At 48.9% G+C, this 15,038-nt stretch overlaps 4 protein-coding genes across 5 annotated transcripts; 1 reads left to right on the plus strand and 3 right to left on the minus strand.

The window, feature by feature from the left end:
- Positions 1 to 4: 4 nt before the first annotated feature.
- On the plus strand, positions 5 to 942 carry LOC136184968 (MORN repeat-containing protein 4-like). The gene is made up of 2 exons (XM_065971986.1): positions 5 to 371; positions 735 to 942. The coding sequence occupies exons 1-2, from the start codon at positions 32 to 34 to the stop codon at positions 836 to 838; spliced, it is 444 nt and encodes a 147-aa protein (XP_065828058.1). The 5' UTR covers positions 5 to 31; the 3' UTR covers positions 839 to 942.
- On the minus strand, positions 886 to 7,330 carry LOC136184963 (lysine-specific demethylase 3B-like). The gene is made up of 30 exons (XM_065971980.1): positions 7,160 to 7,330; positions 6,947 to 7,111; positions 6,811 to 6,887; positions 6,721 to 6,757; positions 6,566 to 6,668; positions 6,335 to 6,508; positions 6,090 to 6,238; positions 4,861 to 6,031; positions 4,400 to 4,768; positions 4,315 to 4,343; positions 4,061 to 4,185; positions 3,905 to 4,005; positions 3,741 to 3,842; positions 3,541 to 3,678; positions 3,374 to 3,487; positions 2,973 to 3,313; positions 2,843 to 2,918; positions 2,692 to 2,787; positions 2,589 to 2,635; positions 2,491 to 2,534; positions 2,362 to 2,436; positions 2,256 to 2,311; positions 2,088 to 2,182; positions 1,999 to 2,032; positions 1,851 to 1,933; positions 1,678 to 1,797; positions 1,499 to 1,618; positions 1,399 to 1,452; positions 1,166 to 1,246; positions 886 to 1,105 (listed from the first exon to the last, which is right to left on the minus strand). Exons 1-30 carry the CDS (start codon positions 7,298 to 7,300, stop codon positions 1,040 to 1,042), a joined length of 4,383 nt encoding a protein of 1,460 aa, XP_065828052.1. The 5' UTR covers positions 7,301 to 7,330; the 3' UTR covers positions 886 to 1,039.
- Positions 7,331 to 7,366: 36 nt separating this feature from the next.
- Positions 7,367 to 10,556, minus strand: LOC136184965 (PDZ domain-containing protein 7-like). Of its 2 annotated transcripts, none has more exons than XM_065971982.1 (12): positions 9,758 to 10,556; positions 9,554 to 9,694; positions 9,354 to 9,501; positions 9,229 to 9,298; positions 8,545 to 9,179; positions 8,388 to 8,479; positions 8,221 to 8,333; positions 8,122 to 8,178; positions 7,941 to 8,070; positions 7,764 to 7,879; positions 7,618 to 7,715; positions 7,367 to 7,566 (listed from the first exon to the last, which is right to left on the minus strand). In XM_065971982.1, exons 1-12 carry the CDS (start codon positions 10,351 to 10,353, stop codon positions 7,435 to 7,437), a joined length of 2,328 nt encoding a protein of 775 aa, XP_065828054.1. In that variant the 5' UTR covers positions 10,354 to 10,556; the 3' UTR covers positions 7,367 to 7,434. The 2 variants fall into 2 exon arrangements, with proteins under 2 accessions (XP_065828054.1, XP_065828055.1); XM_065971983.1 differs by having other exon boundaries at positions 8,122 to 8,166; positions 9,758 to 10,555.
- Positions 10,557 to 10,601: 45 nt separating this feature from the next.
- LOC136184964 (uncharacterized) lies at positions 10,602 to 15,025 on the minus strand. Its single transcript, XM_065971981.1, has 23 exons — positions 14,915 to 15,025; positions 14,460 to 14,866; positions 14,128 to 14,405; positions 13,884 to 14,067; positions 13,736 to 13,838; positions 13,479 to 13,680; positions 13,350 to 13,423; positions 13,235 to 13,293; positions 13,050 to 13,182; positions 12,934 to 12,996; positions 12,819 to 12,879; positions 12,642 to 12,756; positions 12,492 to 12,591; positions 12,333 to 12,428; positions 12,043 to 12,282; positions 11,844 to 11,989; positions 11,600 to 11,718; positions 11,430 to 11,549; positions 11,314 to 11,373; positions 11,138 to 11,255; positions 10,994 to 11,093; positions 10,868 to 10,939; positions 10,602 to 10,817 (listed from the first exon to the last, which is right to left on the minus strand). Exons 1-23 carry the CDS (start codon positions 15,009 to 15,011, stop codon positions 10,654 to 10,656), a joined length of 3,111 nt encoding a protein of 1,036 aa, XP_065828053.1. The 5' UTR covers positions 15,012 to 15,025; the 3' UTR covers positions 10,602 to 10,653.
- Positions 15,026 to 15,038: the final 13 nt, after the last annotated feature.

The raw sequence follows: 15,038 nt of genomic DNA on the forward strand, positions 1-15,038 counted from the left end.
CGGGTTGGCATTCCCGTACTATATTTTGGCTATGGCAGGAAGGCACAAGTTTACGTACGACGACGGGGACGAATACGACGGCGAGTGGAACGCCGATGGTCAGCGACACGGTTTCGGCCGTCTCAACTTCTCGGACAAGTCGTCGTACGTCGGCCACTTCAAGGACGGCCTATGTCACGGCTTCGGCGTGCTCTCCTTCGCCGACGGATCGAAATACGAGGGCGAGTTCGCCGAGGGAAAGTTCAACGGCTACGGCATCTTCCGACGCGCCGACGGAACCAAGTACGAGGGCCAATTCCAAGGAGGAAAGGCTCACGGCTGTGGTCTTCTCACGTTCAGCGACGGAACGTGCGGCCGACCGCGAAACGAAGGTATTCGAATCGATCCCTTTGCGTGTGCTGTACGCTGGTGTGCCCTTTCCCTTTTTTTCTCTTCGTTCTTCGCTCTTCGCGTGGGAGGTGGGTGTGGTAGGCGTGGCGACCTGTTCTTGTTACGATAGCACATTTGAGTACTTTCCACTTTCCAGTAAAGCCTGCTTAGTCGAAGTGCTTCTAGTGCACAGATGACGTTAACTCTATTTGAAGAACAAGCAAACGACATAATTGAATAAATATAAGCAGTACAGTATAGAAGGACCTAGATTAATTAGGGGAGGGAAAAGCTTAGATGTGGGTACACTATATTTTCACTTCATATCCAATGAACGAGAGTCATGATCCTATTTCTTGCTATAGGCTATTTTGAGGCCAATCGAGTGACCGAGCGTCGATCGTGTCGCGATGCGGTGAGGAAAGCTCAAGGAGCGGCGCAGACAGCGCGAACGCAGTCTCAGATCTAAAATACTTTTACTTTATAAACTGTGCACGCTTTTTTTGTTATGCTGTCTAGCTTTTCACGTTTACTGTCTTCAAACTTTATGATTAGAACAGTGTAAGAACCGCACGGGAAAACAGCTTCGCACAGTAATCAAAGGCAATTAGTTATTACTTAGCTAATCCATTTCAAGAAGAAAAATAATGCGCCAAGGCTTATAATCTATCTAGTCTTCATTAGACCTAAGAGCACCCACCGCATCTTTTACCGAATGAAAAATAATATTCTTGACCTAAAAAAAAGTACATTCTAGTTGGGGGCCCCCAGAAAGTTCCTCAATGCTAAGATAAACCTGTAATTTGTCTTCGTGATTCGCATGAGTTTCCGGCAACTTCCGGAATTCGTGTGTCAATTTTACACAGTGAGCAAGATGCTATCAAAGAAAAACTACCAATTATCTGAACTTCCATACGGAATGTGAGTATGTGTGTGTGTCTAATAGTCCATTCATACTAATTAACGCTATTGGCACTTCACGGTTAGAAAGTCTGTGTACACGAAAATGCACTCCTATTCGTTGCCTACCTCAGGTGACACGAAGTCTTCCGCTATTTTAATGCAGCTGTGTAAGTTGCGGACCTAGGCAATAACGTAAGCGTAATGTCAACGTATCTTTATTTCTCACCTGGTGTGGAGCTCCTGCTGGAATGAACACGGCATCCCCAAGGCACTGCAATATAGCCCAGCCTTTCACTCCATACTCATTCAGCAGACGCTTCCGCAGCGTAGTGTCCAAATAAAAGATCTAATTTTGGTGAACGTTTTTTTTGCTGTTGGCGAGTGTGACTCTAGCTAGGCAGATACCTGGTCATGAATCGGATCATGCCTATCCTCTATTTCTCTGCTTTCTTCCTCGGCGACCGTTCTAAGTAGGTGCCGGATTTTGTCCGCGTCTTCTGCCGCGTAGATGTGCCACAGTGCTCCCTATGTTACGCATGTCAAATTTCGTCGATGAATACCAGTCTGAGTTCTTATACCATTTTACACGACGAATCTTCTTCCATTCTCTTTCTCGTCAGAGAATCGCATTCGTCTATAGCCGCTTGCGCTGCTACCATTTCTGTAGAAAGAAGGACGAACGTTTTTTCTCGCACAATCAACCACAACAAGGACTAGATCGCGTGCCTTCTTCGCATCGACCGGCTTCATCTTCGCCATCCTAAAAGTGAGCCCCAGTGAAAGATGCGTTTTGCTTCAAAGGATCAGAAACTCACGGAATAAGGAGTCCCCACATAAACCAAAACATTCACAGCATCGGACATATCCAAGTGAAGATTCGTTGTTCCTTCTGAAGGATAAGCCGCAGAACCTAAGAAGAATAAGACGGAGTAGCGTTCTAGATTCACTACATATCCTTTAGCTAGTGTTTAATTAAAACTTACCATAGGCGTTGTACATTTTCGGACCCAAGTCAGGTTTACCAAGGACGTCGGGCAGCCTGAACAAAATGCTGCGTACACTGTCTTACACGCGAGCAAGTTTGCTGACCTTGCTGCGAGATTGAGCCTCCCATTCCTTTGAGTGTAATCCCGCAAGGGAAGGCTATCCATCAAGTCCTTGAATCTAGAGATTGCATATAGAAGTGACGTTCAGCTCAGCTGCAGACGCCATGTGTACCTGTCAGGCATGATTTCTGAGAAATCATCTCCAGTAGGCCAATCCTGGCACGAAGGAAACTCATAACCACCTATTTATTTCTAAATTTTCCGTTTTACCTTCAACTTCAAAAGCATGGGCTCCCCGTGAATGTCTCGCAAACGCACTAGGCAAAAAAAATTTCCTGGCAAAAACATGGAGCAAGACTTGCTAGAGACCGACCTGAAACCAAGTCGAATCCATTCCAAAACTGTCCAACAGGTACGCCTTTAATCAGCGCTCCAATTCGACAATCCACCATGTCAGCCGTTTCACTCCCTAACAAATATAAAAGAAATGTGCAACGTAGGAAAACAAAGCAGGCCTCGCTCACCAAACTGACGTCCAAACGCTTCTGGAGTCCAAAGGTTCGATGAAAGCTGTTCATTCACCTTGGCTACCATCACAGGCTAGAAGAAAAAGAACGTGAAAAAGCGCACACGTGCTCTCGTCGGTGCGCCCACCTGCCCGAGAAGCCAACAGTGCTGAAAAGCGACGAGATTATTCGGATGAGCGGAATTTTCGAGCACAAGGAGCCGACCCTCACACAGCCATCGATGCGGCACGTCAACTGGCAAGACGGGGAACTCCGCGTAGGCCAAAGGAACGGATGCCGGCGTCGGTAGATTTAGCTGCGGCACTTCGCGATCGTCATCAACAGCCCCAGCGGCAACAGGACTGCCGTCTCGCGTTGGCATCGCGGCAGGAGACGCGTGCTCTGCCGCTTCGCAAATGCAGGGCGTTGTCGTGGAGATCGAGAGGCGATGGCGGATGCGGTGGACTTCGCTGCCCATATCAAAGAGCACTAAGACGTAGAGTGAAAATATAAACACGTCGCGATTGCTTATCACCAAAGGAGGAATACCTGTTTTGGGAAATATCTGCGCTGTATGAAGACTCTCCGCCAGGTGGTTTACATGGGGATTCCTGCATTGACTTGGCCATCCCTTCAAGTGGCTTGTTTTCCCTTTTGTTCCTTCTGCTTGGCAATCCGATTAGAGAGAGTGAAAACGAACGATTATTGATACTCACGTGCTTTCGATTTCCAGCAGTCCGGGCAGACGACGAACCCGCACGACTCGCAGAACCAATGAAAATTAAATATCGTCGTCGCGCAGACGTCGCACAATTCGCGAGCGCCGTCGACGAATCGCTTCCAAGCAACCGCGCCTAAAGAAAAAGAAAATTAAAAGACAGAACGCTTTCTCCTGTACCAGTTCAAAAATGCTCACCACTGCCCAATTGACTCGACTCCCTCTCGTCTTCAACGATGTCGCAGAATGCTGGCAAGATGTGTGACAGAATATAACGCGCTGTCTCGTTGTCGACTTCGTCTTCGGGGGACAAAAACCGTGACTATTAAGCAAAAAATTTTTTTTCTTGAATTAACTCGTACTTCTGCGCTGATATGTGTACGGGGCTAGTTCGGTCTCCGTCGCCGCATTCGCGTTCAAAAACCCGGCGGGAACTATTTCCCCGTCTTCGGACCGTTTCATCCTAAAAAAACAGTTCGTCACGCGCACGTTCGATTATCTATCGTCTCCTAGTGCACCTTCGAAAGTGAAGAAAGCGACACCAATTCGAAATCAATTTCAGCATGCGTCCGCCTTTTCTGTAGGCCTTATCGCAGTCGATGCAGCGATGATTACACTGCACCAACTGGGAACAGGGAGTCATCTACAAGAACACCGCATTGCAAATCACAAAAAAATCCAGGGGACCTGTCACTACGCAATGACTGGTCTTGGGAACGCGTCTTGTGGAGGCGGGGGAATTGCATAGGACATTGGGGAGCCTTCAATTTACCTGAATTTTCTCCACGACGCGCCTCTCGTCTATACATAACAAGACAACATTACCGCATCAAACAGGCGATTCCAATTAGGCGTACTTCGTCTTGTTAATGGTTCCGTGGGGCGGGATTTCCGAAGTCTCTTCGTCGCTGGTACTTCCCAGTCCTCTCCTTCCGACTTCCTTCGCCGTCGGCTAACGGACGCGACGACGTCGTCGGTGTTCGCTGGCTTGGCGACGGCTTCGTTTCCTAGCGGTTGACTAGGCGTTTCTTTTTCCCCGTCGTTGCCGTCGTCCCCGTTGTCCCCGTCGTCGCCGCCGCCGCCGCCGCCGTTGCCGCCGTCGTTGCCGCCGTCGTCGCCGCCGTCGTCGCTTCTGCTGAGAAGAATAACGTCCAGTTGTTCATTGAGAAGTGCATCTTTCGGTTCATCAACAAAAAACGACATAATGCCACCGTTTTGGCATTCAACTGCGTAAGAAAACGTTACTGTAAGAATTAATTAACTAATTAGAATTAATTAATTAATTAATAATGACTACAGTATAAAATTCAAGGCTTACTCTGTTCAGCTGTCGCCGTTGACGTCTCAAATTCCGTTGACTTTTCACGTGCAGTTGGCGTCTCAGTTGTCTCAATTGCCTCTGACGTCTCAATAGTTGCCGTTGTTTCAGTTGACGTTTGAATTGTCGCTGTTGGCGTTTGAAATGCCGTTGACGTTGGCATTGCAATTGTTGTCGGCGTTTCAATTGCCTTTGGCATCTCAATTCCCTTTGGGGTTTCGACTGCCGTTGTTGCCACATCATCGTCGTCGTTCTCACTGACACCGCGCTCCTCCTTCGACCGCTCCGTGCGACCGGATCGCAGTCGCGGCGTCGGCACAGCGAGAAAGGGACAATCCTCGTTGCCAGCCAACAGCCGTCTCAATTCGGCATTGTTAGGATCCGGCCAAACGTCACTCGAACTGCCGTCGTTCGCTCTGTCGTCATCGTCAGCCGTTTGCGTCGGCACGGGAGACGGCGGTTTCTCCGTACGGGGCGGCGGCGGCGGCAGCGGCGGCAGCGAGGGAAGTCTCGCAGGCTTCTTCCTCATCGACAACAAGGAGTCGCCTCTTTTCCTGCTATCCGCCATCAGTTTTCGTCGAAGTTCCTTCGCTCGCTGCTCGATCTTCCTCAGGCTCTTGAGCACAACGGGAGTCGAAATCGGCTCGGGAAAGACAAGACGGCAGTCACCGCCGCCGCTGCTACTCTCGTCTTCGACGTCGACGCGACACACCTTGAAGAATTTGTGCGAGGCTCGCGCGTGCCGATCGTATCGCTCAACGAGATGACGATAGTAGGCTGGATCTTTCACGCACGCAGGACGACCTCCTGGCGCCGCCGAAAGGCGCGGCGTCGTCTTCTTTCTCTTTTCCGGCGATTTTTCCACAGCGGTCGACGTCTCATCCCTTGTCTTCTCTCTCGAGCCCGAAGCGAGGCCCATAAAGGAACGAAAGCTGCCGCTGACCGTCGAAGTCGCTGACGACATAGCGTCGTCGTTGACTCCCGACGACGATGATAACGAAAAGAGAGACGAGTGCATGCCGGCGAGCGTCTCGGCGACGGACTGTTTCGCCTCGTCGACGACGACAGCGGCGCTTCTGGTGCTTCGGACGAGCTCCGACGCATTCGGCAACGACGATTGACTGTCCGGTTGCGCTCCACCGACAGCGGAAACGTCGACGGCATTCCATGGCTGGAGTAGAAAGGACGGTAGAACGAAGGGCTGTCCGAGAGATGTCATCTGCACGTACCTTCATGAATTTCACAATGTTTCTTCTTTGACTCTCAGAAGAACTCTCTGACAACGACGACGTCGATTGACTTTGTTTGCTAAATCGACGCAAATTTCGACGTGGCCAAAGAAATTCGGAGCCCTTTTGAAGCGACGGCAACGCTTTTTCTAGAGCAAAGAATTTCATTCAGCGACATCAATATGTGGATAGTGGATATATATATATACATATATATATATAACAGGTATGTATTTTTTGCTCACCCAGGTCAAGTAGTTCAATCTCACGAAGAACGGGATCAATGACGTGCTGTTCGCCCACTTCGTCTCCTATCACGTTCAAGTTGCCCGCGCCGGTCTGCTTCGCTATTGTCGCCGTGAACCAGCGTTTCGACGGATGATTCGGATTGTACACGCTCACGCGAAGTCCTTCCGCCTCTAAACAAGGATGAAATGAGAACGACGAAATTTTTGCGACTCTATCCGCGCGCTCACCTCGCGAACGCACGATTTCGCGCGTTTTTCGCATTCGCGACCATCGACTCGCCTCCTCGCGCAACGGCGACAATGTCAACGGTTCCAAATCGTACTCGCTTTCCTAGAAAAACGCTTCTTTCTAACACAAAGTCGGTGGCCCCGCCTCCGCGAACCTCGATCCGACGAAAACTCTCCTCAGACAGTAAATCCCTAGAAGAGAACAGTTCCACGAGCAATATCACGAGCGTCAATGCGAATCGCACCAGCTTCCGTCGACGAAATAGACGCACAAATGCCGTCCGTCGCCAAAACGATCCGGATTGTGATAGGGTTCGTAAAGCTACGGTATCGTAACGAAAAACGATCGCATGACGAGCGACTAAAAAACGCGTACTGTACCGTAGCCGGCCACGCGAGCTCCCCTTCTCCTCCCGGTCCCGATCGACAGGTCCACGCGAGATCGGCTTCGACGAAAAACGCTCGCGTTTCGTTCGCGACGTGCAGCCACTCGGGCGACGATTCCGGAGCCGTCGCCGTCGCGAAACGTTCCGGTTCGACAATTACCTGCAAGTGTGACTTCGCTTATGCGTTCGGGCTCGTTGTTCGACTCACTTTCGCGTTCGCTAGATCGTCTGGCGTTGTGCTCGTCGCGCGGATCGTCGCGGCGATCCAGTGGCCCGAGTTGGGCGACAAGTTCGTCAACGGGAAGCTCTTCGACAAGTACAGGCATCGTCGGCCGACGAGAGTGTCCATTGGAATAAGAAATAGGTCGTTTCCCAGACGCCTAGCGCGCTATGCAAAATGCAATAGTTTAAAAAACTAGATTTATAGAAAAACGGAGAAAGCATAAAAAATATACTGTTTTGCCCATGCGTATTTTTTTTGACTTATGACGGGACTACTACCAATTCCAGTGTGCTTTTCTGGCCTGCCAATGCTTGGCCAATTGTCATGACCGCCTCCTCGTGTGTCGCTCCTTTCAACCTCTTGCGTTCCACTTCAACTATCTCAAACCCAGGCTAAATCAAATGCAAGATAAATTTCGAATTTTTCAGTTGGAGACTTTTCACTTTCAAAAAGCCGTCGTCCGCTGCCATGCTGTTTTCTTTCACGGCCTTTATTCTAATCGCCCTCTGAGGCGTATCGCTGCCTCCTTCGATCACAAGACCTAGAACAAAACCGTGACTCTGCAGACGCTTTCATTCAAATGACCTACCCAAATTGGGCTTCGATCGTTGCAGTTCAACGACAACTTGAAATGGTTCGTAATCTTCTCTTTCACCACTCCAAGCCAAAAACGAATCTCGTCTGCGTAGCACGGGACTCTTTTCACTAAAATACCAAAAATGATTATTTTATTAATAAGTCGATTAATTGATAGTCTCCTTAGTACGTTGTTTGCGCCTTCTGTAGCATAGACTGCACTTCGTTTGTGCCAAAGATGCCAAGCTGCGAAGAGCCGTCACCATCACCTCGAACTTTCGTTTTTGAATGCCCAGTTTTTCGCAACCGAGCCTTTCCCCCTAGAACAGCCAGTTAGTCAGTCGGGAAGCGAAAAAAACGTGCTCTGCTACCTTGAATCGCTGTCATAATTTGAGCACGTACAATATCTTTGGGCTCTGAAAAAAAACCTGCCTCTTTGTTATGCAAGAATCAATAGCCTGGCCACGCACTTCCGCTTTGTTCTGCTCCAGGAGCCACGGCCGGTCTCGCTGTCAATGCCTCCATTTCCTTTCTTTCCACCAGCTCGTCAAATCTCGTCAGATGACCAACAACGATGAGCGGCCTTGAAATAAGAAAGAAAATTGACAACAAAAGACCGCATGCTGCATTCACTCACCTCAAATCGCGCAGCAAATCTAATTTCTGCGGCGAATTCAATATAGGAAGAATTGAAACAACAAGATCGTCGACGTCCTGCTCCCTTTCATACTACACAGAGAAAGAAATTTATAAGAAACTAGGAGACACCAGCAAACGTATGGAGAAAATCACACCCTCTTCCAATGCAGCATGAAGGCGGCATGCTCTTCCTCGTCCAGGCAACGTCTCGCTTGGTCCTCCATAACGCTTCTTGACCGACTATCCAACGCTTCTGACAGCATCACCTGTGATCCAATCCCCTTCGAAAACACGCCGGATCCCCTTTCGCCGCCACCGCCTCCGCCGCTACCGACGATTTCCTGCCACGGACTTTTTCTCCCGCGAGAACTCGGCGACGTCGTCGCACTTCGATCTCGCCACAAATCGTCGAGCGTATCGCCCTCGGTGTGCGCTCGCGGACGCCGACTCTGCGCGATCGACGGCGACTCGCTGACATCGTCCTGTCCGTCGCGCCGCTTTCGTCGAAACGATCGCGACAGACGGCGACCGCCCGACGCAAGTGCCGCCGACAGGCCACCGAAGTTCAAAGCCCCGCGACGCTTTCCGCCGCTGTCCTTCACTGAATTCGATCGTCGAATCGACGACGATTTTGTCGGCGTCGGCGTCGGCGTCGTCCGCGTCGCACCGGCGCTGCCTGGTCGCGATCGAGGCCGGGACATCGTTTCCAAGTTAACAGACGAACGCGGCGACATGTCAGGTAAACTGGACGACGCTCGAGATTGGGACTCCAACGAGCGACGTGGAGACGCTATAGTTTCGCAATTGGTTGAGATAGTCAATATCGTAGCTGTGTTTACCGGCTCCATTTGATTCTAGCCATTCAAGCTCGCCCTTGCCTGATCTTGCTAGGGGTATTCGTCCGGTCGGCTAAAAAGAGTGAAGACCCTACTTCTTTTATGTAAATCTGCGTTCGTTTAAATACTTTTAGGAGAAGATCGAGTTGGTTCGTTTGGCGTATGACGGCGACCGCTTCCGCGTGAGAGATGCCGACGAATGCTTGCCCATTGGCCTGGAGAACTTGATCGCCTACGGTGACTCCTTGTTGAGCTGCAACCGAACCGTCGTCAACGCTATGGGGTAAGCAATATAGCATACTTCTGTTCAAATGAATGCACTACTTACCTGGAGATAAATATGCCGAGGTCGTATTCACTCCCGCCTCGAATGGCAAATCCAAACGATTGACCCGCCTGTCTGGATAGTCGAACCTCGTGGGAGGCAGAAGCAGCAGAATCATCAAGTTCTTTTCCTTCGGAATCAACCCTAGAAACCCGCATACATTCACACACACGCATAAAATGCAAATAGTTATTAATTAATACCCACCATACGAAACTGTTTCGATCGATCTGGAGAGACGGCACGCGACCCGTCGAGAGAACCGTCATTTTAAGACTGCTTCCGGCGGCACCGCTCTTGAGCACTTTGACGGCGCTCGAGTGCGCAATCCGATTAAACTCGATCCCGTTCACTTCGACAATCTTATCGCCGACGCGCAGGCCGCGTCGCGCCGCGTCGCTGTGCGCTTCGACGTGCGAAACAAAGACGCCCAATCCGTGTTCCTTTCCGCCTCGAATGCTGAAACCGAGACTGCCGTCGGCTCCGCCGGTGAAACTGATTGTGTGAAAGCGTCGCTTGTCAACGATCGGGTCTTCCATTAGATGATATGGGGCGAGTTTGTCGAATCGCGTCAGATGAGCGGGCGGTATTAGACCTCGAATGTCGCGCAAGAGGTTTAGCTTGCGTGCATTGTCGAGACACGAGCAGAGGGCGAGAACGAGATTGTCGACATCTTTGTATCTCGAGTATTCCTTTAGAACGTAGTTTAGGTAGTCCTTATCTTCACCCGTTAGGTGCCGATTGACGTTTTTTTGGAACTGGGTACGCGCTTGACGACGCTCGTAGTCGGATTCGCCCGACATTGTCGCGCTCCTCCCTTGCGCTGCTAAGGAAAAGAACAACACTGCATCACGCGGTAGCACGTGCGACGTTTTCTCTGCGAAAGCGGCCTTGCAGCGCACTGCTCACAGAACGCACAGACACGGCGGTGTGAACACTCGCTCTTGTCTCCTGAAGATGAAGGCGAAATGAAATGAAAGGACCAATGGCCTCGTTGCAGTCACGAAGGGAGAGGGCTCGCGGCGCGAAGGGGGCTACTAATATTCGCCATTTTCGAGTCATTTTGTGTTAAACTGCAACGACGTCATTGAAAAAATCATTTGCTATGATGTTCTAACATTGCACTGTGTTCCTGTAAATCCCGGCGCACAAGCACACTTCCATTGTTGTGACTCGCCTTCTTTGCTGCACGTTCCCTGACCGGAGCATGCCGTGTCGAAAGGATGCCACCGCTCCTTGTAAAGTCCATCAGGAAGCCAGGGTTTGCCTGTAAGCAAAACACTATCAGTACCTCCTAAATATAACATAAAGTAGTACGTCTTCCGTTCCAATGTAGTAGTGCTGCTCCATCGAGATGCTCCTTCAGAACGTCAGTATTGTATCCAAGACCTAAAAACGTGTCAACATCTTTGCAACTGCAGTAGCCAATTGTGACGTCGGCACCTGCTAGATTCCAATCGGCAGGCAATTCTTCCCACTTCTTGTGTAAACTGAGAAACATGAGAGGCTGAGTTCCGAACGCCCAAAGTGAATGCTCTCTATTCTGCAAAACAAATGTACTTTGGCTCGTTTTTGCATGAATTGTACTTGTTTCATCCAAAAGTGAACTTCGTCAACGACCTTCTCCTTTCTCCATTTAACCAAGTCGACTGCATAGACGCCGGCATTATATGTTGGATCAGACGTTCCAAAACTATATCCGTATCTAACATCAAAAGTCACAGCAAAATTCCAACGCTTTGTATCTCAAAGGTAGTTACTACCTCTTAGAGAAAAGATCTTGAACCGGTTTTCTGAATAGCATTCCGTAAGTAGGGCTGGTTCTATCATCGTACAATGTAACGAAAGGTAGATTACCCTTGCACTTTCCCTTCGGTACCTTTTTACAGCAGCTATTATTGACTTCATCTCTTTTATTGTCGACCACACTCTGTTGACGTCTTTCTGTACTATGACATCCACGTCAACGTACAAGGCTTTCTGCAAGCCAGGGAAAAGTCTATAAAAAATAATTTCAGACCGTCTAGACTAAAATTCTAATCATCGTGCCTGTCGAAGTAGAAACGAGCAAAGTTCGCCTTGCTCGCCAAATTGCCAACCACTTTCGGGTCAGAATGAACGACTATTTGTTCAACAAGCCACGATTCGTCCAGTAACTGAACATCAATCTAAGAACGCGCGTACAAAACAAAAAAATCATTTGTCATCTCTTCTAATAGTGAATGCAAGAATAGTTTTTAAATGCTGATGCATTTCTTGCTAGTAATCTCATACTATTATTGTAGTTTCTGACCTGTCTTAGATGCTGGGCTGATATTCCGGAACAGGCAAGAAAGCCTCTCACACTCTCAACCGACTCTCCATGGGAAGCAATGTGAAATCGAACATTATCCGAAGTAGCGGTATTCTGCAATACAGACACAATAACAGCGGCAAGGCCTAGAAAAAAAAACCGATACAGAAATAACAGAAAAGCCAACTCGCTTTCTAACCTCTTAGATGATGAGCATCACTAGACAAAATAATATGTACAAAGTCGTCAGATGCGCCTTCGGATGAAAATTTCGAAGGAATAGCCGACGCTTCTCCTGGAAACCGGCATTCGTCCTTCAAGTCAGCCCGAGTCATTTTGAACTCAGATTGGCAGACACAGCTGTAGTTGGCTGGGCCGTAGCGTTGGCAACGAGCCCGCTCAGGGCAATCCATCTCGTCCATATCGCAATAGTTTACATCTACGATGATTTAAATTATTTCTAGGAAGACGCTATAGTGGATCACATACCAAGAACGTGGAGGCCGTGTAGAGGATAATCAGTCCATCGTATCCATCGAGAACTCCACTGCAACGACGATTTGAGAATACCGTTCGTATTGAATCCTGTGTAAGAAAACAGAAATAGGATTCGCCCGCAATTTTTCAAATGAGATTCTATATGCTTGCCTAAGCATCGTCGCGTGTTCATACACGCTTCTTTCAGTTCTTCGGTGCGTCCGGCCAGATGCTTTGCGACCATATAGTCACCACCGGGCGAATCGAAACCCTGAAATAATAATAACGTTGGCTACTACGTCGACTTTTGCAGAAACACACAGGAAAGAAAACGAAATTCGACTTTTTCTTGATAGACATCCAATCGATGCCATCGATTTTATCGATGCGGTTCTCTTCTTTTTCTACGTCGTCCGGAGGATGAACTCCCGTCAACCTAAATAAAATTGTAAACGTTCCCTCATCGTGCGACCCTTAAAAATATTTTTTTTTATTTACATTGGAATGCAACTGGGTCCCCAATAATTCCTGTGACATTCACACCGAAACTGGCCAGGTCCTGGAACAAAGACAGGGGTACTATGTGAGCGTTTTGCAATTTCTCTTCCACAACCTGTTGATGTACAGCTGGAATGTCGAGGACAAGTATGTAAGTCGGCCAAGCACATGTCGATATCTATACAAGTCGAACGATGGTGGGAGTATCTCTTAATCAATATCATCTATTGCCTGCGACGTAGAGACCCTTGGTTTTGTCTGCCACCGAGCGCCATTTCTCTTTCGCCTTCACTCTCTTCTTCAGCGTCCCATCGGACGTGAATGCAACGCATTGGTCGACGCTTTCGCAACGCGACTTTAGTTGCTACAAGGGAAGAATAGTCGCAGAAACGTTCGAGTCGAAAAGGCGTCTCTACCTCAATGTTTCCCTTCAAAAAGGGAAGCCGCATGATATCCTCCTTGGGAGATTCCTGACCTAAAAGAATGATTCCGTTTGTGGAAATTTGCGATGATAGACTGTTAATTGATTGCCTTCATAAAAAATAAAGTCTTTCTTGTCCAACATTGGCAGTGAAATTCCCTTTCCCAACGCATACTTATTAAACCTAAGAAAGTCTCCAATATTTATTTGTTCTTCCTTTCCTCTGTTTGCGTTTTGACCTTTCTTTTGCTTTCTTCAATCTTTCTTTGAGCTTATTATTTCTCTTTATGAGAGCAGCTTCTGCCGTCTTCTCCTCTCTTTTTGATTTCTCCTTCACCAGCCTGTCCATGTACTGATCGATTGGACTCGGCAAGTTGGACGCCTGTCGAGACCCCTTCTTTGCTTCATACTCTCGAAACCATTTCACAAACAACTGAATACCTATAAAGAAAAGAAAAGTCTTTCAAATCCAGAACCCACGAGAATTATGACAGACCCTTTTCAAGAGAAACCGTTGGCTGATAACCAATTTTCAAAGTCGAGTCCTTGATGTCGGCGTAGGTTCTGAGAAGTTCAGTCGGGGGAAGAGGCAAACGTTTCTAAATACAAAAATATGAACGTGCTCTAAAATACAGTCTCCCTACTATGATAGCCTTTTTGTCGAGTTCCTTTTCAAGTAGACGAATCAGCTCGCCCACGTTTTCCGGATGACCGCGTCCGAAGTTGAGAATCTCGCCACAGCGGCGAGGTCTGTATCGAAGTGCGCCCATAACCCCGTTGACTATGTCATCGACGTAGGTGAAATCCCTTTCTAAAGTCGATCCTTCACTACGTAGAGCCGAACGCATTGAAAAAAAAGACATTTTTGAATTAAATTAATTTTCCTGCCTGTGAAAAAGAGGAACGTCGCCTTCTTTGGCTATTTTCAGAGCGAACTTATAGACGGCCATGTCAGGGCGACCCCACGGACCGTACACGGTGAAAAATCTCGTTCCAAGCGCCAATAGACCGGACGTTTTGCAATAAAGCGCGGCAAGCGCTTCGTTCGCCTGCTTCGTCATCGCATACATATTCCCAGGACGATCGAGATCATCACGAATTGAGAATGGAATCGAAGCCGTCGGACCGTACACGCTCGAAGAGGAAGCAAAGACAAGATAAATATTCTAAAAAAATTAAATTAAATTAAAAATCAAATTTAATGTTCCCTCGCGTCTCACTTTGAATTCGGTCAAGACGTCCAACAGCGCGACAAAACAGTCGATATTCGACGTGACGTACGCGTGCGGATCGACGACCGAATAGCGCACGCCCGGCTGCGCGGCTAAATGAACGACGCAGTCGACGCGTCGCTCGCGAATCGTTTCGCGCATCAAATCGACGTCGCACACGTCGCCGTGCGAAACGGGAACGCCGAGTCGATGGAGTTCGAAGGCGCGAGCGCGCTTCAGTTCGGGATCGTAGTAGGCGTTGAAATTATCCACGCCCACGACGGCTGTGCGATTCCATTCGCGAGCGATCGTTCGGCTCACGTGGAAGCCTATGAATCCAGCCGCTCCCGTGACGAGAACGCTCTTGCATTCTGATTGGACGGTTTTCGCGGGCTTTGAGCGTTGGGAACGCAGGCCTGAGCTAGAGCGGTGCTCTTTGCTGAACGCTTGTACTTGAAACTAACCGTATATAACGATGAGAGTCCAAAGAGCTCCCGCTATTGCTAGGATCAGCGGCAGAGAGCGGCAGCGCTTCGCAGGGCGTCTCACAGGGCGTTTCATATGTTGGTGTTGTAGCGCGCGTTCAAC

Source organism: Oscarella lobularis, chromosome 3, assembly GCF_947507565.1.
Source record: "Oscarella lobularis chromosome 3, ooOscLobu1.1, whole genome shotgun sequence".
NCBI lineage: Eukaryota > Metazoa > Porifera > Homoscleromorpha > Homosclerophorida > Oscarellidae > Oscarella > Oscarella lobularis.